The sequence below is a fragment of the Xiphophorus hellerii genome, chromosome 7, assembly GCF_003331165.1.
Source record: "Xiphophorus hellerii strain 12219 chromosome 7, Xiphophorus_hellerii-4.1, whole genome shotgun sequence".
Taxonomy (NCBI): Eukaryota; Metazoa; Chordata; class Actinopteri; order Cyprinodontiformes; family Poeciliidae; genus Xiphophorus; species Xiphophorus hellerii.
In genome coordinates this window covers 3356651-3381469 of record NC_045678.1, presented here as the reverse complement: position 1 = coordinate 3381469, position 24819 = coordinate 3356651, and the positions used below count along the sequence as shown (strand labels likewise).

The following is a 24819-nucleotide window of genomic DNA, read 5'->3' as shown; positions in this document are numbered from 1 at the left end:
GAAAATGTAATGTCATTTTTAGTATTTTATTCAGCATAATGCATAGCATTTCTAATTCAGCAAAATTACAACTGCATATATATATATATATATATATATATATATATATATATATATATATATATATATATATATATATATATATATATATATATATATATAAATACACATATATATATACAGACCAAACTGTATGGAGTCCAAAAGTTTGGACACACCTTCTAATTCAATGGGTTTTCTTTATTTTCATGACTATTTATAAGGCAAGAAATCCCACTTATTAACCTGACAGGGCAGGTTGACCTATGAAGTGAAAACCATTTCAGGTGACTACCTCTTGAAGCTCATCAAGAAAATGCAGAGTGTGTGCAAAGCAGTAATCACAGCAAAAGGTTGCTACTTTGAAGAAACTAGAATATAAGGGCCATTTTCAGTTGTTTTACACTTTTTTGTTTAGTGCATATTTCCACATGTGTTATTCATAGTTTTGATGCCTTCAGTGTGAATCTACAATGTCAATAGTCATGAAAATAAAGGAAACTCGTTGAATTAAAAGGTGTGTCCAAACTTTTGGTTTGTACTGTATATATATACACAGTGGCGCAGGTGGTACCCGGGGTCTTCCTGCATGGAGTTTGCATGTTCTCCCTGTTCATGGTGGGTTCTCTCCAGGTTCTCTGGCTTCCTCCCACAGTCCAAAAACATGACTGTTAGGTAAATTGGTCTTTCTAAATTCTCACTAGGTGTGAGTGTGTGTGTGCATAGTTGTCTGTCTGTCTCTGTGTTGCCCTGTGACAGACTGACGACCTGTCGAGGGTGACCCCCCGCCTCTCGCCCTGAACATTAGCTCAGATAGACCAGCACCTCCTGACCCCACTAGGGACAAGAGTGTTAGAAAATGGATAGATGGGGGCGTGCTGTGGTGGCGCAGGGGGTTAGCACACCCCACGTTTGGAGGCCTTAGTCCTCCACGCGGACGTCGCGGGTTCGACTCCCGGTCCCGACGCATGTCCTCGCCCTCTTTCCTGTCTGCCTACTGTCGAAAAAATACGAGCCACTAGCGCCGCAAAAACTGTTCAGAAAAGAAAATGGATGGATATACAGTATGTGTTTTAAATGCATTCAGAACAACACATTTAATCTGATAGAGTAATAAAAGCACATTCTGGTAAAACATCAAAATCATTTTAAAAGCTCAGAGGAATTTATGTCCCTTGTTATTTATAGTTGTAAAAAGTTACCAAAAATCTCGATTCTCAATTATTTATTTTTTTGCCATGAATGATTTTTGACTGATGTTCAGTTAAGTGACTTGGAAACGTCATATGCGTTATTGTACAGGATGTTCTGCGTATTTTGAACAATAAAAGCAAAAACGGAATATTTTGTCGAGAATCCAAAAACAACTTAGGTTGTATTTCTTTTTCAGATGAAACGTTCTAATTAAATCCTGATTCAATTCCTTTTCCACGTGGAATCCGATCATTTCTAAAGCTAAATAAGTGGATCTCAAGTCAGTTGATTATTGGTTAAAAGAAATTCAAAAATGTATTTCAATTTAATTTGGAGGGGGGGCATGATCCAGGAAAACAACAGCTGCAAGCTAAAAGATTTTTGTGATGTTTCAAAGTTCTGTTGAATATGAATCACGGTGAAGAAAAAACAAATTGTTGTCTCTGATTCAATGAAATTTATTTTATTCATTCTGAGATGTCCTGTGGCGTTCGGAACACTAACTGAACAATGAACACCTTCAAATAATGAGTGGCACATAATAACATTCAGCAGCGTCTCAAGGCAATCACTTTGACAGGAGATTTCACCGGTAGATTGCACTGTCACATTAATGAGAGACAGAGAAGATGACCTCTGGAAAGTTTGGTGAGATCAGCGTGACGTTAATTAGCCCGCCAACATTGCTGTACATCCCCTATGAACATGAGCTCACTGTGAGTTCTCCTTCCAGGTACAAAGTTCTGGTGTCTGCTGGACATCGTGCCCATTAAGAACGAGAAAGGAGAGGTGGTTCTGTTCCTCGTGTCCCACAAAGACATAACCGACAAGAAGATGGAGCAGGATCCAGAGCAGGGGCCTGAAACCGGTGAGTGAATAATAACACATGTCCAAAAATAACCTCAGACTGGCTTTGACTTGCACTGTAGAGACTCAGGATTTAACTTTGACTTGTCATATGAGACTCGGGCCTTACAAACAATCTTTATCTCATGGAATCAGAGTGACCACATGGAAAAAAAAGAGTTATTTTGGAACATTTTTGCTTTATTTTGGAAAAATAAAACAGTTGGGGTTTTTTTTATTTCAAAATTGTAATTAAAGAAAATCCAAAATATTTCATTTTTATTTTGGTAAATAAAATAAAAATTTAATATTTATACAAATAGAATTTTATTTAAAATGTTATGGATCTATATTCATTTTAATTTTCTGTTGGTTTTCATTTTAACAACACACAATTATCAATCTAAAAACCAGCCATTTATTGTAAAGGCCAAAGGCAATCGTTTTGATTTTAACGTTTACTGCTCAAACATGGAATTGTTGTCAGATGTACAAATGTACAAAAATGATCACTGGCTCCAAATGATGCTGCAATGCAAACTGCATCAGCTGGTATCCATTGATAAGTCATTACATATGATGGTAGCAGAGGATGTCAACACTTACATCATTTATATTCATAGTTTAGTCATGGCGTTAGTGCTCATCATCTATCAGCCAATCAGAGGAGACGTTGGCATTTCATTCAGGGCTTGAAGAGACAAGCCCCGCCTACTCGGGTGTTTTGGTGGAACTGTAGTCGGCCATTTTACAGAAGGCAAAACAAAAACAAACCATCATCCTCCTTCCACTTCCTGCCTTCTTCTTCTTCATGGTTTTTCCCATGAAGAACATCCAGCTGTTGGTCATGTGACTCGTGTGATGCGATAAAAGTGTTTCCATTACAGTTTTGCACAATACATCTGTTTCGATATGGCTAAAAAATAAATTAAAAAAGCACCTCAACACTTTGTCCTAACGCAAAAATATTTTATGTTTGCATTAAGCTAATTTATTGTCTCACTTTCAATTTGCTCAATTTTATGGAAATGCAGCTATATGATCTGTTTCAATAAATGACAAAATAAATGCTTTGAATTTTAAGACACACTTTGGGCTTTGGTTAGGTATTGAGTGGTTATAGTGGAAGGTTTTGAATAAGCAATTCCAGAGTAAAACGTGTGCCAGCCAATCAGGGATGATCAGAAAATAATGTAGAAAAACCTCAGGATCTACAAATACATGGGTCATGTTCTTTCCGCTTCACAAATGTGCACTAATTTGTGCATATTTGCACATAACATAATTCCAATAAAACACAATACGGTTTGTGTATTTAATGTGAGAAAATGTGCAAAAACGAATATGAGCAGTTTAGGGAAACAGTTTAGGATCTTGTTCTGCAGTTCCTTAATTAGCAGAGTAATTCTAACCGTCGTAGTAATTAATGTGGTTTTTATGACTCAATCTTATAGGCAATCAAAGTTTTACAGTTGCCGTGTGAACTCCGGTGCAGCAAGTGCATCTGGAGTCATTTCCATTGCCTTTTATTGTGTTAAGTTTATAAAGTTTTTTTTTCTTATGTGTTAAGTGTTCGACACCTGTAGTGATAATCTTTCTACAACAGAATGTAACCGACTGGGCTTTAAGAACATCACTTGTTCATGGATGAGCTTTCCAACTCTCATATTCTTGATGTAAACATGGCTGCATATCATGAAAATATTTATAAGATGAATAAAACGTTCCAAACAGAGCCACGCAGCTCGCAGAAAGGACAAACCAAGGAAACCAGGATGAAAGGCAGCAACACTTGGATTCTGAAGAATGTAAATCAGCCTCTGTAAGCTATGATAATAATTTTCAATCCACATGGAGGAAATCTGCAGCATGAAACACTTTGCCCTTCAGCTCTCAGGTTATTATGAAAGTAAGCAAACAACAATTAGCCATCCATTAATAATTTTAATCAGTCTTCTCCCACTGTACGTCTCACCCTGATTGAACAAGCGACTCTGTCAATTTGAACGCTTGATGAATGCAAATGACTTCCCTAAATGAAATGCACATGCTGTACTGTAAGCATTCAGACGAGGAGCTTCCTCGTTCTGAAATGCGATAATCCAGACGCTGACTGAGGAGGGGAGCCACGTTTTAAATTACCGTGGAGAATTATGTGAGTTAATTAGCAGCAGAGGAACCCATCCTCGGCTTGAAAGTCCAGTACATGAATTTGTTGTTGTTGTTGCGAATTCTGCAAATGAGGCGTTTTATGAGCAGCTTCTTGTACAATGAAGTTTATCTGCCCCAAACTTTCCAGCTGCCTTGATGACTGTCTGCTCTGCATCCTCAGTTCAGTTGTGAAGGGTTTCAATTTTCCTAGAGGAACATTTGAGATAGAAAAGCCGGTGGTTTGAATCATGCCATGCCACTTTTATTTACTATCCAATAACTATAACATTCGTTTAGCAGAAATGACGCCTCATAGCTTCTGGTTTTACTCAGCAACGAGTTCTGTGGTGGAAAGTTTTATCAATATATTATGACTTTATTAATCTGATTTTGAATGTTTTACCAGATAACAATTTCCACCACTATCCCCTCTTTTGATTAGAAAATCTGTAATATTTTGATATTAATCCCATCCATTTTTCTTTAATCTCTACAGTTTAGGGGTTTTTTGCAGCAGTGTCCTCCACAGCAGGGCCGCTGAACGGTTTCTTGTCGCAAACTTTTCCATTTCCCGCTTGTCACCTATGCTAGCTATGCTAGCTATGCTAGCTGTGGGAGCAGCTTCATGGCAGCCAATCAGAAAGATGAGCATCAGAAATAACATTTTCCTGAATTTCTCCTCTGTGGGACTAGAAGGACTATTTCTATGTTCTATCTCCATTATTTTAAATGATGTTTTACAATAATAATTGAAAAACAGGTTACATATTAAAAATAGTAAAATTTATGATTTAAAAATATATTGGATTCCAATCTCTTTTTTTGGCCATTTGTTTTTTTTAATCTTACCTCCAACTTCCTGAGGCCCCTCTAGCGCCCCCTCCCTCCACTTAGAAAAACTCTGGTCTAAATGAACAGCTTAGTTAAGCTCAGGTGTTTTTGTTTACTGTTAGTTTAATTTGTAGGGCCAGTTCTTGTTTCTCCTGTAGGTTAGTCATATTAAAGCTGTGTTTGTATGTATGGATGTGTTTTTTTGCTAACAATTTGATGAAAGCCATTCAGAAGTTTCGTTCCCATCTATCATCAGCTGCTTGTGTCTGTAGGCCATGAGTTCGTCTATAACCAGATTTAGCTGCATTCATCTATTTTATGAATTCTTTTTTTACTTTGTTGTATTTTTCTTGGCGTGAACAACATTGACTGACCTTCATCAGTTCTTGCTGCCTGCAGTTGTTTTGAATGATTTAGTGTGTTTCCCTCTTGTACCTGTGTGGAAGCAGGGTAGAGGTCCCAATTATGCAAAGCCGTGTGTTTGTGTTAGAGTGTGCAGGGTCTCCACGGAAACAGTGTCAGACCCCAAGAAATGTGTTCAGTATTTCCTGAACCTCCAACCTACACTTCAAGAGTTTTCACTTTAATAAGTGTTTTTATGTAGGCAGTGTTTCCATCATGCAGAAATATGCATATTAGGTATGAATATCTCTATATAAAGATATTTTGCTCCTTGATACTGATCATCGACCATCACCAACTCCCAGTCTGATACTTCATATTCCTAAAATTAATGATACATATCTCATTAAAAACTAGTTAGCTCTAAGGTATAATAAAATGAAGTGCTACATTTCAGCAGCATTGCACCTACATTACTCACCAATGTTGTTTTGAATGTTACAGACTGTCCTGCTCCTCTTCCTGAATATTCTTCTCTTAGTTACAGATATTTTGTGCTCATCCTCAGTTTGAAACATCAACTCTGTGTTAACTTATTCGCCTTTTTAAAGGGCCAGCATTATGTAAAATTGAGCCTTACATTGTACGTTGTAATGTTATTCACTCATCAAAAACACACCTGCAGTGTTACTTTGATTCTTTCATGGGAACTGTGCGTCAACTGAGCTCATTATAGGAGTTTCTACACGATGTTAAAGGGTAAACAGAGGAGTCTTGTTGTGATGACTCCCTGAAGGCGTAGTTTCAGAAAGAGCAGGAGGCTTTAAAGAGACAGAGGACAAATTTCAAGGTGTTAAATTATGAATTAAAACTTCTTTTAAGTCATGTTTGTAACAACTGAAGGTAACATAACTACTTTATGTTATAAAATGACACTATGAAACCAGGAAAACACATAATACTGCCCCTTTAAAGAGTCATTATTGAGGCTCTGAGCTGATGGGATCAGATTCGGACATTCCACATGTAAAGCTAATTCACCACACTACAAACTAAAATGAGGTGGAAAAGAAAGGGAGGAGCAAATTTCCATGAAAAAATGTTCTAGAAAAAACAAGAACATTTCTGCTGGTGTTATAATGTTTGATATCCTGATGTTTGCTGGATTAGATAGTCATTCCACTGTGATATAGTATAAGGAGGAGCTGAAGTGAGTGAGGAGCATTTGGGTGGAAATTTACTCTTCTTTCTTTTTATTTCTATCTACAGTACAATGGCCCTATTACACTGTTGTATATAAGCAACTGCAAAGTTCACAAGTAATTATCAGCAAAGAACAAATTTTATAATGACTGATTATAAGAAAAGGCAAACCAGCAGAGAACTGCAGAGCAACATGGTGGCTATGACTAATAAAACATACTGGAAGATGGAACAAACCTGGCATCTGTAGAATCGTCTGTATCGTCATTCAAATGATGAATTTGGAGGAAGTTGCCCCTCTACTGTCTACATCAACTTTATCACCATGGCAGCCCAAACGTTTCACACATTTTCTGTAGCAGAGGTTAAACTTCCAGCACCACGGAGTCATTAAATTCAGTGATGCTGATTGGCTAAATAATTATTATTTTTCCTTAGCAACCACACAAATTTGCCTGTGTAGCTGCAGGGACTCTTTAGACTATCACACCAGGAGAGAAATGATATCGGTGGAAATTCACTGTTGAATAAGAGTTGTGTAAGTTACTAATATAGGCACACATTAGTAAGGAAAACTGACACTGATAGTACTTTTTTTTTTTAAATATGCATATATGTTTTCTGATCTGCATATATGGAGCAGCCGCCACTGGATTTGGTTCAAAGTGTTGCTCTGCAGATGCAGAAATAATTTCATTAAAACCCAATCTGTTTGACCCACTTCCTGAACCTTAAGCTCAGATTCTCGTTTCAGCAGGTATGGAGAGCCGAGCATGAGCAGGAAACAAAAGGGGAGAGGAAAAACAGATGTGGACAGAGGGGGGAACAAACACGGCTCTGCTTAAATAAAGACTGCTAAACATAAAAAGTACAATAAAGGAGAAACTGGCCTCACAGTAAATCAATAAGAAATACAATGCTTTGGAGAAATATTGGCAAATATTTATACTTTTCCACATATATTTCAACCACAGACTGAAATATATTTCATTCAGCTAATGTTCTCCAGGAAAAACTCTGAGGCCAGAAACAGAAACAACTGGATTTACTGAGATTAAGACGTCAGATTAACAATACTTCAACATACAACTCAAGTAAAAGTAAAAGTATTTGAGAAAACGTCTACTCATCATCAGACGGACCAAAAATATAACGTTAAATGGACATTTTGATATTTTAAGAAGCAAATAATGATAATAATTTATATAAGTAGCAAAAGTGGCAATAGAATGTTTTTCCAAATCTGTTTCTTTCAACAAAAACTTTTGAAACTTTAACACAAACTGCTTTGTTTTTCATTCAGTGGGTAGAGAAACCAGAAATTTCACTCAAGTAAAAGTAGCGATATTTCATAATAAAATTACTCAAGTAAAAGCGAAAATGTACAGCATAGTAAAAATACCTCTAAGTGTACACTTTTTCAAAAAAAGTTACTCAAGGAAATGTAACTGAGCAAATGCAACTAGTTACACAACCCAATTCTGTTTATGGGTATCAGAGTAGAGGGGGCCTAATTCAAACACATGCCACACTCTACAGGTTTACAAAAATAACTTGTCATTTTTATTCCACTTCATGAATTTGCACTTCTTTGTGTTGTCAAGTGATATCTAAATAAAACACAATGCGGTTGTCATTGAGATGTGATAGAATGCAATAGAAAGCTCAAGGAAGGAAACTGCAATTATCAGTTATTTAAATTAGTTCAGTTTATAGAGCTGCACTAACAAACCTTTTACCTTCAGCATGGTCACACACACACAGACACACACATTGTGGCATGCTGTATGCTCTGACAGAACATAGTCCATGAACTCTACACCATGAAGACAATCTGCTCCACAGAGAGCAAACATGACATCCTTCCTTTGTTCTTAATCTCCCAGCAGAAAATGATGCTGAGGAAGGGGCTGTAAGACCCTGAGACCTCGGCTTCCCGCGTCTCCATTCTGCAGAGATCTGTTACCATGTTAGTCTGTTAATATTTTTTTCAGAAAGCAGCGGTTTAACATTTTGGAAAATGAACCGTTCCCTTCTTTAGCCAGAACGTTGGCCCGGTTATTGTGACTGCATCGCTAAACATGAAGGTGTAAGAATTAAAACTTTGCCTGGGGAAAATCAAACCCACCTATCAGCATATTTTAACTAACACACGCTAAGCTCTTAGAATCGCTTTCATTTTTTAATTCTCTCGTTTGACCACTGTGTAGAGCGAAGGAGCAGGTCTTCATGCTCAATTACAATTTTACACTGAAATCCGACTTTTAAAGTTTTTTGCCGTGGTTGTTCATGATACTGAAAGACTCACATGTGCATAAGAAGAATGTTTACGGCACAACACAATGCATTGTTTATGGAATTAATAATGGATGTCTCTATCTAAAGTCATTCAGCCATGGGAGTCGACAGTATCATCACAACATCATAATAACACAAATGAAGCTAATAAAAAGAAAACACATCTAGCAGCAGCCTTTAGTGGAGCATTGACCAGAACTTCTGAAGAGAAGTGTGTTTAGATGTGGAGTCGGGACCAAGAGTGGTGGGATTGTGATGTGATGGGCTTCAGTGACACAGACGTCTTTCATAATTTCATAATCAAAACACTCCTCAAATATATGAATGTCTCCGGCGGATAAAGAAAATCGGTTAGTGGAAGCGGACCAGTGGAGTCGATGCATTAACTGATTTAAAAAAAGGTCATATCTTTGAGTTTTTTTGCTGTGAACAAGCTGGATCGAGCCATCGACAGATTTCTCAGTGCTTTTCAAGTAACAACCACTAAAAAAAGATATTTTCCAAATATTTTACTAAATCAATTTTCCTGAAGCCATGGAGTGACCTGGACAGGTTACCAGTCCATCAGAGAAACACGCAAAACAAACAAGCCAGTGCTTACACCTTCTCATCTAGGAAAGAGGTATTTTAGAAGTTTATTCTTGGAAGTAAAAGACTTGTATTTGACCACCCACCTTTAATCACTGGGCAATTTTCAAATCTAAACCATTGGAAACATGGGAACTAAATAAATGTCACAAAAGGAAAGTGCTTAGGCATTTTAAGAGCAAATTGGAGACCTGCACAATTTCAAACATCAGTGTTCAGAGTCACATGCTTCATAATGAATCATTTAAGGAGCAGTATTAAGTGTTTTCCAGCCACATGGTGCCGTTTTATTGCATAATCAAGTCACTGCGTCAACTTCAGTTGTTATGAAAATGCTACTTGTATCAACTATGACTTAGGAGAAATTTTACTTCTGGATTTAACGCATTGAAACTGGACCTCTATCTTAGGAATTAAAATAAACCTATCACTATCTCTTTGAAAACTCCTGCTCTTTCTGAATCTCCGCCTTCAAGAAGTCATCACAACATGGCTCCTCTATTGAACCTTTAACAAAGTTTTTACCAGCGTTTCACTGAGAAGTAGCTCCTATAATGAGCTCAGCTGATGTTCCATCAGGTGTTTGCTAATTGCTGCTGGCTAGTCTATAGGAACTGAGTGGGAGAGGGTTGCTCTGTGAGGCAGAAGCTCAGAAACTTGAAATCTTGGAAACTGCTGCTCTGAGGCTGAGCTGCGCCTTGAAGGCGGAGCTAGGTCCAACCAGCTGATCGGTTGCCATGGGAGATTAAAGGATTTCTCAAACATGCATGACAGAATCAAAGCAACACTCCAGCTGTGTGTTTGATGAGGGAATAACATTACAACATAATGTAAACTCCGAAATGTCAATTTTACATAACACTGCCCCTTTAAGCGAGAAATATTAGCTTTAGCTGCTAGCTTCAGCACACATTTTTAAAATGATGTTTTTAGATTTTATCATTTCAGTCAAAAACACTCATGTTTTCACTCACTTTGCAGCAGTGAGCAAGAGTGTGAAACTGCTGACATATGCCTGAAATATTTCCCAAAAGTTTGTTCTTTTTTTTTTGTTGTTGTTCTTGTTGCTGTGACAAAGGCTGTAAACACACACAGTGTGTTTGGAGCATAGATAATAAGACTGCACTAGACTGCATTATCCTCACTAAAAAAAACTAGCCAGAATAATGGTATTCCTGAAGAGTGGATGAAACACCAGAGGCTTAGCGGAGCTACGGGCTAACAAGCCTCCTCCAGAAGGAGCTCAGGCTGACGAAGGGTTAGAATTCTGCCTGATATTTCTACCTGCTACTCTAGGACAGTGGGGAAGAGACCTAATGTAATGAACAACTTAATACCACTGAGAATAGAAAATAAGTGGATTAACATGATTAAGTTATGATTTGGTGACAGAATCAGTTTTACAAGTCAAATGAAAAAGGTCATGTTGGGTGTTTAGTTTTATTCCACTGTGACTTTGTTTGTCTAATTTAGTTTTAGTCCATTTATAAAAACGGGTCCGCTTGTTTTTATTCATTGTTAGTTAAATATTGTTTCGTTTCCGTTTAGTTTTTATTATTAATAGTTTTAGTTTTTTCATACTTTGGTTTATTTTTAGGTGCAGAATTCAAAAAGGTCAAAGTATCATATTGTTATTGTGATACAGAACAGAAAATACCATTTTCAAAAAATGGATTTGATTACTGTTGAACAACATCTGACTCTGGTGTTTTCTAGTAACTTTTGCTGTCGCCGTTTAGAGGTCTAGCGCCACCAGGAGGCTTATGGAGAACAGAAAATTTCATCAGTTCAAATAAATAGATTCACAAACACAAAAATGGAGAATATTATACCTATAATGTTTTAATAAATTTTATGAATGCGCTATATTAGCTATAGTTTTCTACGTTTTCATTTATTTCAGCTATTGAAAATGTTTTTTCAATTTCAGTATTTCTTATTTTATTAGTTTTAGTTAACTATGATGACTTAAATTTCCTTTTAAACATGCAAAACATGTAAAAAGTGATCATCTTCTTCTTTTCTTTTAATAAAATGCTTTTTGTATATTCATAGTGGTGCATGCATCGTTTTATATCCACAATATGCCGACGTAAAGGGGCCACATGCAATAATCAGACAAGCAGGAGGTAACAGTTACCATGGTTACCTCTGAAACTTTGTACAAAATGCATTTACCTCTTACATAAAACAATGGCATAGGAGGATGAGGAAATCAAACCAGGGGTTGAGTTCCTGTCTGGAGAAGTTTTTAAACTTTTAAAAAACAGATGCATAACATAAATGAATTAGTTAAAACAGACCTAACATAAGATGCCTTCTTTAGTTTCTTGGACAACTTTGAACCGAGACATTTACTAAGTGTGGGATTTAAATGCAGGTTTCTGAGCCTCCATGTGTTCTGCCATATTTTTTTAACAAACAACGGATGTCAGCCCCCAGCTAATTAACCCCCACCTACACAACGTCCAGCAGAACTCTGGCTTTTAGTAGATGACTGAGACAATCAAGCTGGGCCAGCTGGTGCCACACAAACACACACCCACACACACACACACACGCAATTAACTGTTTGTTCTTGAACTGCCTCTGCTTTATGACACTCAGGACACACACAGCCTTCAGTAGAGAAAATTAAATAATGGACTTTAAGATGTCAGAAGACTTTATGTTACAGAAAACATTAGCATGTTCAATAACCTTAGTGAAAAGTCCTAGATATTTTTAATTCAACGAGAAAGAGCAGAAAGTGGTATCTACTGTTGAGTATTAATTATCCAATCGAAGTATACATACTCACAATAATACTCTGACCTTTATGAATTCTGCAACTACTGCTATACTAATAGAACTAAAACAAACTCAACTAAAACTAAGCGATATTTAACTAATAACAACTACGGTAGCTAAAGCTAGCAAACACACTCTAAAAACTAATTAAAACTAACTCAATTAGACAAAAAGTTACAACAAAATAAAATTAAACCATAATGAAAAACACAAAACTACTGTAACCCAGACCTCTCCACATCTGCACCGATGTATTCATTCATGCAAAAGGAGCCGCAAACGAGTACAGAGTACACAGAAATTACTATAGTTTTCAGAAGCCTGACATTTATGTTTTATATAATGCTTTTTTATTTATCTTTAGTATTCTAATTTTCTATTTATTATTTTTTATTATTTTTAGTATTTTTTTTAATTATTTTTATGCCTTAATCAGCAAAATTACAAGAAACAAAGGCTTGAAATATGTCTATCTGTGATGAATCTATGAGTTTTCCTTTCTGAAATAAGTGAGGATACAATCTGTAACTTTTTAACAACATTCTGTCTCTTCAGATGTACTCATATGAAGATGCTTTCTCGTCCTTCATGGAAAAAAAAAGAATTTGAAAGCTAAGGACAGATAGCAAGGAACATTTCTCAGAACCCGCACTGTGAAAAACAACCGCACTGCAAGCTGCATGTATAAAATTACAGCTGCTCCAAGGACAAAACCCAAAGGAGAATAACAAAAGGAACATGAAATATTGTTCTGTTTGGAATTTGACAGGGTTTGTTAATGGAAGCTGGCAAAATATATTGGATTGTTAATTTTAAAAAATAATGAAAAGGGAACAAGTGGGAAATCTATTGTAACATTGCTTTTGTCATCAGTACTGAAATTGTTTCCCCCTTTAATTACTTACTTTGAGAAAATTCCAATTCATCTTCCAAAACAAATATTTTTTTACAGTGCTTGTCAGATTCTTCTGTTTGCCTTTGCTCTGCACCTTCCACTCAAAATATGTCTAAAGTTCATCTCCTTAGCCACAGACACATTTGTTCTTTCTTCAAAATATTCGCCAAGAACATTCTCCCCATCTCAACATGTGGACATTTAAAACATCTGGTTCACATCTGTTCAAACAGGTGCAGGTCTTTCCCTGAATATGTTCGTCTTGTGTTGGTCACATCTGTTAAAAGTCTCGCAAAAAGTATTAAGTCAAGTTCACGTTACAGTTTGTGGCGCTACACCTGCTAACTTCAAAATATTTTATTGGGCTTTTATACAACCCAAAATAGTTCATAAATATGAAACGCTTATATGGGTTTATGCTAAGCAAGTATGAGCAGATAACAACAAAGACAATGGCGGATAGCACGGTGCTACTTAACCTACTTATTCCTGATAAGAATGGTTGTTACAGCCCTGCGTTCAAGTCAGACGGAGAGAAGATACTGTTTACAATGAGGTGGAAGCTGCGTTCAATGACATCCAAAAATCACAGCGCCGTCTCGTGGCCTGGCATGACAACTACAGCTGACTCAGGTACGTGGACGGTGCTTGTCTAAACGTGGAACTTTGTCCCAATCCACATCAGAAAATACCGGCAGTTTCATGGCAGCAGTCTCGTGTTAACATAGCAGTGAAACTTCTTCCTCCCTCCGCAACCCCTCCATGCGTGGCGTGAAGTATTCCACGCAGAGTAATAGGAACTGTAAACGCTGTAGCGTTAGTTCTAAGCATGAACGGGAAGACGGATAGCATTGTGAATGTTCTGCTGTTTGTGTGGGAAATATTTCAGTGTGTTTTTAGAGGCGTCGTTGTCAGTTGCTATGGCAACGAGTCTGCATGTAGCCTGGCCAATGCAGAGAGCGGGAAAGACGTGGCTTTGAGATCCACTTCGACGCTTTTCCCTTTGCTGTGGAGCACAGCACGAAATTTAATAATACCTCAGTTTCCAAGTTTCATTGAGTTAACGGAATTATTCTCCCGCAGGAGGAACATTCTCCCATCGACTGGCAGCCAGTGCAGTTAGTGAGAGGTTGATCTATCCCAGGTGAGGCTCATCTCGCTGCTGCCTCACCTGCTGCGCTTCCGAGCATTTGAATGGGAAAATGCGAAAATTCTGCGATTTTGAAGAAAAAAATCATCAAAATTGGTTAAGCTAAATAAAAAATAAAAACTCCCTTTGGTTTGCAGTACAAACCAAAGGGAGTTTTTATTTTCGGGTGGTTAAACTTTAAAATAATTCCTAATTTTATTCAGTTTTTTATTTATTTATTGTTTTATAAGTCCCTATATTAGGTCAAGTCAAAAAATACTTTAAATCTGACTTCTTTATTGAAAATATTTACACTTTATTGAATTGCCCTGAATTATTTTTACTAATTGTTTTTATGTTGTATATTCAAGTTGCACTGCTAAAATCTGGATATATTTTAGGTTGTTTGGTTGTGTTGAGGTTTTTCACGTTTTTGTTCAGTTCCGTTGGTTTCTATGTATGTGTTGTGAATACAAAATATATACGCGGTGGTATCATTTCAGGTTGATTGTATATATTATTTTAAATTTAAATAAAAGTTTTAAAAAACTTCGTGATAGGCCTTGATTTAAAGACTGCGTATATAAATTGGACTGTCTGTAAAATACCGTCCACTGTACCATACAGCTACAGCCACCCCTGCTTTCTTTCTGCACCGTCTAAAATGCTTAGGATCTCTCCTGGACGTTGTGAACAAATTTCATTTGCTTGTAGAGAATGAAATGATTTGGTTACATGGGTGGGTACTTTCCAAGAAAGACAGCATATTATGGGCAGGGGAACATCTCAAATAGGAAATGAAATAAACAAGAAGATATCTTATGACCGGGTGATGACTTAATCTACCCATTATGAGACTAAGCCCCCTGTTTAATCCATTTGTGTGCTTTTGTTTCTTTTTCCTGCATGGAGACCTTTGTTCATATGAAAGAAAAGATGACATGAATGAGGTTTTGTGGGCTGTTTGTCATTAGTATTGATTCTATTCTGTGAATACAGATATGGAGCCTGTTTGAATTGTACACTGACAACAGCTCCAGTCAATAAAGAGGCAGAACACAGGTCAATAAGAGGTAAGCTATTACCACAAAAGAAGTACGCGAACAACAGACCAGGTGGTTTCACCGACACTGCATCATTGTTATGGTTGACAGTCACTGAGTCAAACCGCATTATCTGTCAGTCACTAACATATCGCTGTCGATACGTCAATCCTAGGTCAGAAACAGTCTGTTTAAAAAAAATCAACATGCACAGGATCAGACAGATACTGATTGAAATTCTCTCTTTGGATTGAAAAACAGCATGTCTCCATCTCATCCCCAGATGAGGAGACGGGTCTGCAGGTGCATCAGGTAACTCGCCCGCCAGGCTTCAACGCCAACCGGCGCCGCAGCAGGGCCGTGCTCTATCAGCTGTCAGGGCACCTGCAGAAACAAGACAAGAGCAAGCTCAAGATCAACAATGTGAGTTTCCCAGCGTCGGCGTGGATGAATCTCTGCTGCTTTGTTGAGAGGAAAAGAATCTAAAGCTGGGTGGAAACCAGTCAAAAAGACAAACGTGCTCTCCTGCAGTTAGAAAACTTTTGACCTCAATCCAAAATATTTTCTAGAAGTTGCGGAGACTTGGGTAAGACGAGGCATTGTTTATATTTGGGATCATTAGATGAAGGTAGCCTTTGTTTAGTTTGGTCGCTAACTGACGCTGCCTTCATCTACTGGCTCAACTAACCCCAAAACTACTGTTTCAACTTTATTTGTTCCCACACCAAAAAGTCTACACTTTTATCTTCTACTTATGACCTCATGTCATAGTTCATACATAGCACAATTGATATATGAAACAAATTTAAATATATTCATTATGATCTAAACACTGTTCTTATGAAGCTCATGATAGACTAAATTCCCTTTGAATAGCAAGAAAAAAATCGTTTTTAAGAAATAAAAGTCAAACAAATTACCCAGGAGAGTCTACTTTCACAAATTTCATTAAATGATGCCTTCCTCCTAACTATTTGGTCACATCATCAGTGATTTTTTTTACTATTTCTTAGAAACAAGGGGTGGCTTGACATACATGTATCTTACCCTACAACATCATTTTTCTAAATATGAAAATATATCAGAGTTTTGGCCCTTTTCTTTGTTTTGAAAATTAGAAAAATCCAAACATCCTTTGAGTATAGTGGATAAAAATCCCACATGAAGAAAACATTTCTTCATACAGAAACTATCAATTAATGCCTCCACCAGCAGAACAGCACTCAGTGTTCTGTAAGAGTTTTCCAGGTCGGAGCTCACAGAGAGAGGCATCTTTTTAACCCTCTGATGCATGAATTATGATCCTTTGTGTCAGAATTTTTTTTCCATTTTTTAAAATTCTTTTCTTAAGGCATAAAAAAGGTAGGAACATTTTTTTGTAAAAATAATTTTTTATTTTTTTTTTATTTTTATGTGATCAATTGTAATTTTGTCCAAATACAAAGTTGTTATTTGAAAAATACATCAGTAGTATTGTTCCTTAGGGGTTATCTGATGTCACAATATTTTTTTTACCTGCAAGAGTCGTCTACAGTAGAAGGAGGGACCGGGTCGGTTCTCATGCTTTTTTGTCTGTCGGCCATATTGTATTTAACAAAAATAATTTCTTGCATTTGCAGCTGATGGCCAGTAGTTGATGGTATATTTTATGATGCATTAGTGTCCACTTCAGTGGTCTGTGTGCATTTATAACATAAAAATCCACAGGAAGCAGAAGAAAATGGCTTTTAGATAGCTGTCCACTGTAGTGACCACTATGCATGAAAGGGTTAAACAATCTCTCTTGGCTGAGACATCAGTAACTGTGTTTCCATTACAAGTGTGATCAAAACTTTGTCAAAAAAAACCACAATTTTGCAATCACTGTGTTTCCATTAAATAAGAAACAATTCAAATCAAGTGTGAATAAGTTTGTTCACTCAATAAATCATTTGAAAATATGCAGCCCCCCCATCATCGTCCAACCACTTCCTGTCTTCATCCTCATCTTTTCTGGCAGTAGTAACATGTGGTTGTTGATCATGCGACTTGTGTGATTTGAAAAAAGCATTCCCATCGTAGTTTTACAAAATGGAAAAAATAAAACCCACCTCATGTTTCCATTAAGCAAATTTAATTTTGAAATGTCAAATTGACCAATTATATGCTCGATGTAAATGCAGCTATTGTTTTGATTTTTGCTTAAAACATTCAAGCATGATATAATAATAATATATATATAGCATATATAATAATAAAATATAATAATAATTTAATAAACTTACAACATCCATGGGGGAGAAAACATCATGATATGCTAGTCTACATTCTCATCCTTTGGTTTCTATGACACCCAGTAGGAATACTTGTTACCAAATAGCCTAAATTGTTTCCATCTACTGGTTGTTATGGAGATAGATAGAAAGAGAGCGGCTCCACTTGCCCCATTGTTCAGGCTTACATAAATATTAATAATTACTTGGCAATGTGGAAAGTGCCATAGGCTTCCTGGTTCCAGCTGACTCCTGCAGCCTCGTCTTCAGCACGAGTCGCTGTTGCATTATGGATTGTGTAGATCGTGTGGTTGGTGTGATTGCCATATAACCTACTGGTGGGCCATCATTAATACTAGAATTATGAAATTATCTCATAGGCCAGACAGTATTGTTTCGAGCTGCATGTGGCTAGCAGCCTTGAGCTTCACATCCCTGATCTAGAGAGCACATTAAAATCAGTCTCTAAATATGTTTGAATTGAATTTGGAACCTGACAGAACAGAAAACAGGTCAGCTACACAACTAGAACCAAGACAAAGTCAGGAAGTTACCAAATAAATGCAGTTCAAACAGTTTCCAACCAGGCAGAACTCTGTTCATCTTATCCATTATCCATCCTTAAAACAGGATTCTCTTTAAACTCTGGGAGACACTTAAGAAATTCAAGGACAATCTGCATTTATCTTGCTAATATATGTCTACTATCCTTCAGAGTTGATCAATTTTATCTTTCAAAATATAGAACTAATGTTTGCTAATAAATAATGACTAACTAGACCAGTAATCGTAATCTTGTTTTTCTAAGTAAAACGAGAAGATTGGTTTTCCGTTATGTTCATCTCATTAGGCAAGGCTCTCTGACGTAGAGAAGGAAGGGAGTCAGAATCTAGAAATACATTTTTTATTTGGAGGAAAACATGGAGGAATTGTTAATAACATCGTTATTAGCATGTCCTGTGTAAAAGTTTCCATTGTCCCAGATCTGAAATGTCCTCCTCATGCGCTCCGTAGCCTTTTGTTTCTGCCGAATTCTAAATCTGGCTCTGTTCTCATCAAACAGACAAAAGAAAAGCTTTTTCACTCAGTTTTCATTTGCATTTATATTCTTCACTGAGAATGAAGAAAATGTCTTGAGTTTTTCCTCCTTAACATAAAGCTCTTTTTACCCTTATATTCAACAATGCTCTCTGGGAAATAAGAGCTTCTTTCATAGTGAAGTCTTTGCCAGTCTACTCCATCTCTCTAATCACTAATAGGTTTAAGGGAATAAATATTTCCTAATTAAACAATAAGAATCAAATAAATGCTGTGACACCTGAAGAACTGAAGACGGCCAGTAATTAGATTATGTCCTCGTTTCTTTACGCGTGGTATTAGACGCTGGAGGACATCATTTAGTCAGAGATATTAAAATGCTTTTCTTCGGGATTCATTCGTCTCTCAGCCAAATTAAAATCTCTTAAACCTTCAACAACTCTTCATTCAGACTGAGAGGCAGCAGAAGATAAAATATCCAAACACAAGAAGGCAAGATGAACTCTAGTTTCAGAGCAGAAACTCCTTTTTTTGTGAGCTTTTTTGTTTTCTTCTTGCATGAGTTGTCGGTGTGCTCCAGTGCAGCCAGCAGCTCTAACCCCAACAGATGGTCTGAAGGACATGAGGAGTTTTTTCACATCTGGCTGACTCCAGGTGGAAAGAACTCCACATTTTGCTGACTCAGGTGATAAAGACACTGGCAGAACTCTGTGCAGTTTGCTGCTGCTGAAATGTCCACCCTGGTTCTCATCCTCCTCGGTATTCAGTGGAGTTTGTGGTTAACTGTGACTGCAAGTCATTAATCCTTCCTGAGGTGTTTTGATAAAAAAAAAAAAAAAAACTTGGCCGGAAATCTCCACTTTGTTCTGAACGAAACACAGAAGAGGTTCTGTGGTTTGCTCTGATGCAATTTTTCAAAACAAACTCTGTGTTGCTGCTATGTTTCTCTTTGTTTGGGAGAGAAAATGCTTTCTGTTAGCACGACAGCGCTAAAACCACATTTGGCGATGCTCTGTGTAATTGTCCTATCAATAACTGTGGAGTCTTAGATAGAGATCTAGCAGCTTTTTGCAGTTTATCTGGAGCATTGGACAGTCAGACCATGCAGTGAATCTGCTGGGACATTTACGTTTGGGAACATTGCACCTCTCTGGAAAGTTTTGCTGTTGATTATAAATATTTCTCTATTTAGAATGAATTTTTCTTTGAAATGTAATGGGAAAACTTGAAAAGTGCTTTTTATTGAAGTTCTCTTTGTAATATTAAAAATCAGAATGTGAATTATTCTTGCAGAGTGTTGCACAGTGGATTCCCCACTCTGTCTGATGGAGGGTCATGGAGGGATTTGAGGGAGCAATAAAAATAAATACAAAATTCTTAAATGAGGTTTTATTGGCTGGTGGCAGTGGATCTGAAGCATGGTGGCAGTGATGCAGGATATTTATGATGTAGCCATGCGCACTGATGAGATGCTATCATGGTCCAACCACTTCCTGTTGTCTTCTTCTTCATGGTTTGCTCCAGTAGCAACATCCGGTTGTTGATCAGGTGACTCGTTGTGCAAAATAAAAGTGCTTCCATTGCAGTTTTGCTTAGTAAATAAAGTTTTATATGGCTTTTTAAAAAGCACAAAAACTTTTTATAAAAAAACTAGACTTTTTTTCTGAAATTGGTATATATCCATTAAACGTTTTTTTGTTGTTTTTCTTTTTTTTTTTACCAAATGTCAAATTACAATGGAAATGCTGCTATTGTTAATTTGAGCAAATCTGATATTTACTGAGAGAAAATTTGTTGAATTGCTTATATTTGATGCAAAAACAATGCAGATATTGACACATTGATCATAATCACAAGATTCCTTCTATAAGTTACAAATGCAGATAAAATGAAAGAAATGGTGAACACAGTTTAACAGAAAACAGCAGCAGAAGACTCCCTGTCTTCTGACGATTTTCGTAGGCAACATCCAAGGCTAAGGTAACCTTTTTTTACAAAGTGTTTCCTCATCACCAAAATCAACAGGTGAAGGTGAGGCAGCGCTCCATCAAGACTCCAGCACTTTCTCTGCCTTCACTTGACGGAGTTTAAACCACAAGGACAGCAAGACAGAACATTTAGCAACTTCAAGCTTTTTAAACCCTGGGTATACTTTGATCCCGGTATCTTCTGTCGCCTCTCAGTCGGTGTAATTCAAACTGCTATAACCGGCAAATGTAGTCTCAAAGGCAAAAAAATATAGGATAACAATAACATGCGGCCCAGATCTGAAAGGGTTTAGAAAATCTCATTCTAAAATATTAGGCTGAACACTTTATCTCTATACTAAATCAGGACAAATCATGCAGTCTTAATTTTAAAAAAAGATTGCGTTTTGTATAATTCCCACAATTCTAGAGTTTTTGAGATGTGCTTAGATTTTTACAAGCTTTTTTTGTAAATATAAGAGAGCTGCATACTATTTTTATCCTGTTTTTGTTTGGTTTGGGGTTTTTTCAGAACACATGAAAATCAGATGGGGTTTTAGTTTCTATTTGTATGGAAATGCTGAAAGTTGGAAGTTGTTTGAAGACACCAGCAGAGGCCTTTTCCCAAAGTATTTGACCTAATTTGTTCTGTGCTTTATACAAACTCATGATTAAATCCAACGGAAATGACTGGGTGTGTTTTTGGCAGCCGTATAACAGAAAGAAATTCACTTTCCATTGCTGATCAACTTTTGGAAATAAAACTTGTGAGCAGGAAGTAAAAGAGGCGACTCGAGGCCCTGACGTGATGTTGCCGTTAACAACCGTGTTCCTTTGATCCGATACAGAACATGTTTGGGCAGAAACCTCCGATCCCAGAGTACAAAGTAGCAGCCATCCAGAAGTCCCGCTTCATCCTGCTCCACTATGGCACCTTCAAGGCCGGCTGGGACTGGCTGATTCTGCTGGCGACCTTCTACGTGGCCGTCACCGTTCCCTACAACGTCTGCTTCAGTGGAGGGCGGGACGAAGGCGGCGCCTCGAGAAATCCACCCAGTGTCAGCGACATCCTGGTGGAGATCCTTTTCATTTTAGGTGAGAATCAACTCAATAAAAAAAAATAATAATAATAAAAAAAAAATATATATATATATATATATATATATATATATATATATATATATATTTAAGAGGTCAATAACAAATGAAATGAATAACTCGCTCATGTTGTTTATCTCCTACAGATTTAGTTTGATTTGTCACTGTCAGCAACACGGCAGTTTAAAGCCTTTTACATAATAAAAACACAAAAATACAAAGTCATGAAAACATCATACAGTCACCAATACAGAAACCAGAAACAGACGTTACATTTTGTCAAGTGCCATCATCAAAATGACCAACAGCACATCAAATATATTGGTCAATGTTCCAGTGAAGATGTGGTAACGTGATTTTCAATGAGCGAATAGATAAACCTTTGCAGCCGTGGGTCTGATCACAGAGGGGTGAGCAGCTGCTGAGCCGGGCTGCAGGTCTGGGTCGTGTTCAGCAATTAGCCAGAGCCAAAAGTCACAAGACTTTACTGAGTTTTCTTCCAAACAAACTGTGTGTGTCGAGTAATGCTAAAGCTAAATGATGATTAGTTGATCTATGCCAGTATATCATATTAAGGCCAATAAGAAGAATACTAATGTTAGGTTTTTTATACCCTTTGCTAGTTAGTTAATGCCAGGAATAAACCTAATCCTCTTTCATTTCTGTGCAGAAGTTTGCTCACTGTTGCTTTCCTCGGATTTAAAGGGAATCTTTATTTCCACAATAGAAAGAGCAAAAAGTCAAGGAGGAGACATTAGAGCAGAGTCCAGCAGCAGGACGATGTTTCAGGGTCTTCTCAGGTAGAGAGGGATTAGGACTTTCTGAGAAAAAGAGATCTGTTGCCGGGAGAAACCAGGCAGCTCTCTGTTCAGCGTTTCTACAGATAGTTCAGAATAAATCATTCACATTCCAACATGATCAATAATATAAAGCAATATTGTCAAAAAGTATAAAACAGTCAATGCAACTGTACTGAAAATTTCAACAGTTAACAGGTTAACAACAAATGAAATGAACACAAGGAAGCAATAATGATCTGATGTAAGGTGGAATAAGACGTATTCCACCTTTACTTATATTTCCATTAAGTAAATAAATTTGCTTAATGGAAATGCAGTTAAGAAAGTTTAGAAAAGTTTGAGTTTACACTTTAGTTTTTATACTTTCCTCTGCCTGCATAGTTCCAGGAATTTTATTTCAGCGTTGGTGTAGTGAGCAGTAAAAGGAAGCAACATGAACCGTTAGATTCTAACTGATGTGAAACCGGTTGGCAGAAAGTTGTTGGTCGTTGTGTTAGCCTCCTGCCGGTTGGAGGTCAGCCAATAATCCTCCATCTCCAAAACCTGTAGAGCTTTTTAATGATGCATGATGCAGTAAGACGATATGAGCCATTTACATCAGGCCATTACTTCTCACTGCCGACTCTTTTTCCAAGAAACCTACATGCCTCTTTGTTCCTGTCGGTCTAACTGCGAGCGTGAGATCTCTTCAGCGCACAATTAGTTTTATTGGAATGTTCACCGTTGGATTTATGGAAACCAACTGTGGCAAAATAGCAAAAAAAAGGGTATAAAGTCCTGATCAGAGGTGTGTTATTGTTACCTCTCGGTATGGTAACATGTCCGTAAAAGTTTTTACTAAATGATCTAAAGCTGATGTGTTCTTGAACTCTTGCTTGTGTATATTGTTCTTTTAGTTAATATTAATTTTGATCAAAGAAAACATCTGGAAAAACTAACAAGTTTCTCTCTCACATAGCTCCAGTGGACTCATACTTCATCTGAAGTGCAGAAATCAGCTGAGTTTCCATTAACTCTGATGGTCTTAGGAAAATGTCACAGTCTGACAGCAGGGCTGCGATTTTACAAAAAAAATCTTGTAAAATCGTGCGCAGGGTCAGTACGACCCCGCTGGACTGCGCGATGTGCGAAAAAGCTTGTGAGTTTCTGAGTGACCCTCGTCTCTTAAGACAGTGGGAGGGTTATAAAATTGGGCAAACTGAAATTACGTAAATAAATTTGCTTAATGGAAACGCGGTAATTTTGAAAAAATCCACGCTTTTCAATAAAAAGCTTTTGTGTTGGCAGGAGGGGGTTTTTCAGCCGTATCAGAATAGATCTATTTAGCAAAACTGCAATGGAAACACTGCTTTTGCATCACGCGAGTCACACGTTCAGATGTTACTGCAGGAGGAGCCATGGTGTGATGACTTTCTGAATTCATCACAATTCTATCTTGAGGAGTGGTGAAATCAATAATAATAATAATACATAAAATAAAAACATTTAATAAAATATTTATGGTGGTGTTTGTTCATATCTGAGGTCACATTCACTCAACACATATGTAACTTACGATAAATTCAAAATAGTGCACAGAACTTACTTTAAAACGCATTGAGGATGAATATTCAACCTGAATCTGAGCTCATATAAATCACTAAAAGCTCAAACGTGGCAGCTATGTTGCTGAAGAGAATAAGTACACACTGCACCAGAACTGCTCCAACACCCTCTGGCTTTCATCCTAATGAGGGCTTGCTGACGCTGGCGTTCGTACAGAAATAACGGAAAAGTTTCAAATAAATAAAAGTTTGTGTAAAAACAGAACATACACTTTTTTTTCCGCCTTTGCTTTAACAAATGGAAACCCACAACATAAAGTGTGGGTATAAATTGCAATTAGCATGTGCATATCTCTACACTAAAGCTGAGTCTACACTGAAGGCATCATTATGTAACTTGGATATGCTTAACAAAATCACAACAGTGATGTTTTGCCTGCCTACCTATCTTCTGAGATATCAGTCAACAGACTCAATGCAGAAACTACAACATTCCTGTCCAGATGCTGATGAATAAAAGCTATTCATATCAAAAAGAAGAAAGATAGGAGAGTTTTTGCTGAATGGAAATATAACCACCATACTCATAAAGTTTTGGGCAGCAATGTTGTTCCAGTTTGTCTTTTACATGAATACTTCTAGCTATACATTCAGCTATGATCAAAATGAAGAAAGATAAATATTCTGAGCTGTTGTTCACAGCTCCAACTTGAACTATTTTTCATCACACATATATATTGGTCATGAAGTCATTTACCAATGAGCATATGA

The 24819-nt window shown here is 37.1% G+C and overlaps 1 protein-coding gene across 1 annotated transcript in view; it reads left to right on the top strand.

Moving 5' to 3' along the window:
- The window catches only part of kcnh3 (potassium voltage-gated channel, subfamily H (eag-related), member 3), a 199302-nt gene that overhangs the window by 128862 nt on the left and 45621 nt on the right, over nucleotides 1-24819 (top strand). Inside the window, exons 3-5 of the mRNA XM_032567261.1 lie at nucleotides 1967-2101; nucleotides 15633-15772; nucleotides 21455-21701. Coding sequence (XP_032423152.1) covers nucleotides 1967-2101; nucleotides 15633-15772; nucleotides 21455-21701 — 522 coding nt within the window. The remainder of the gene's footprint in view (nucleotides 1-1966; nucleotides 2102-15632; nucleotides 15773-21454; nucleotides 21702-24819) is intronic.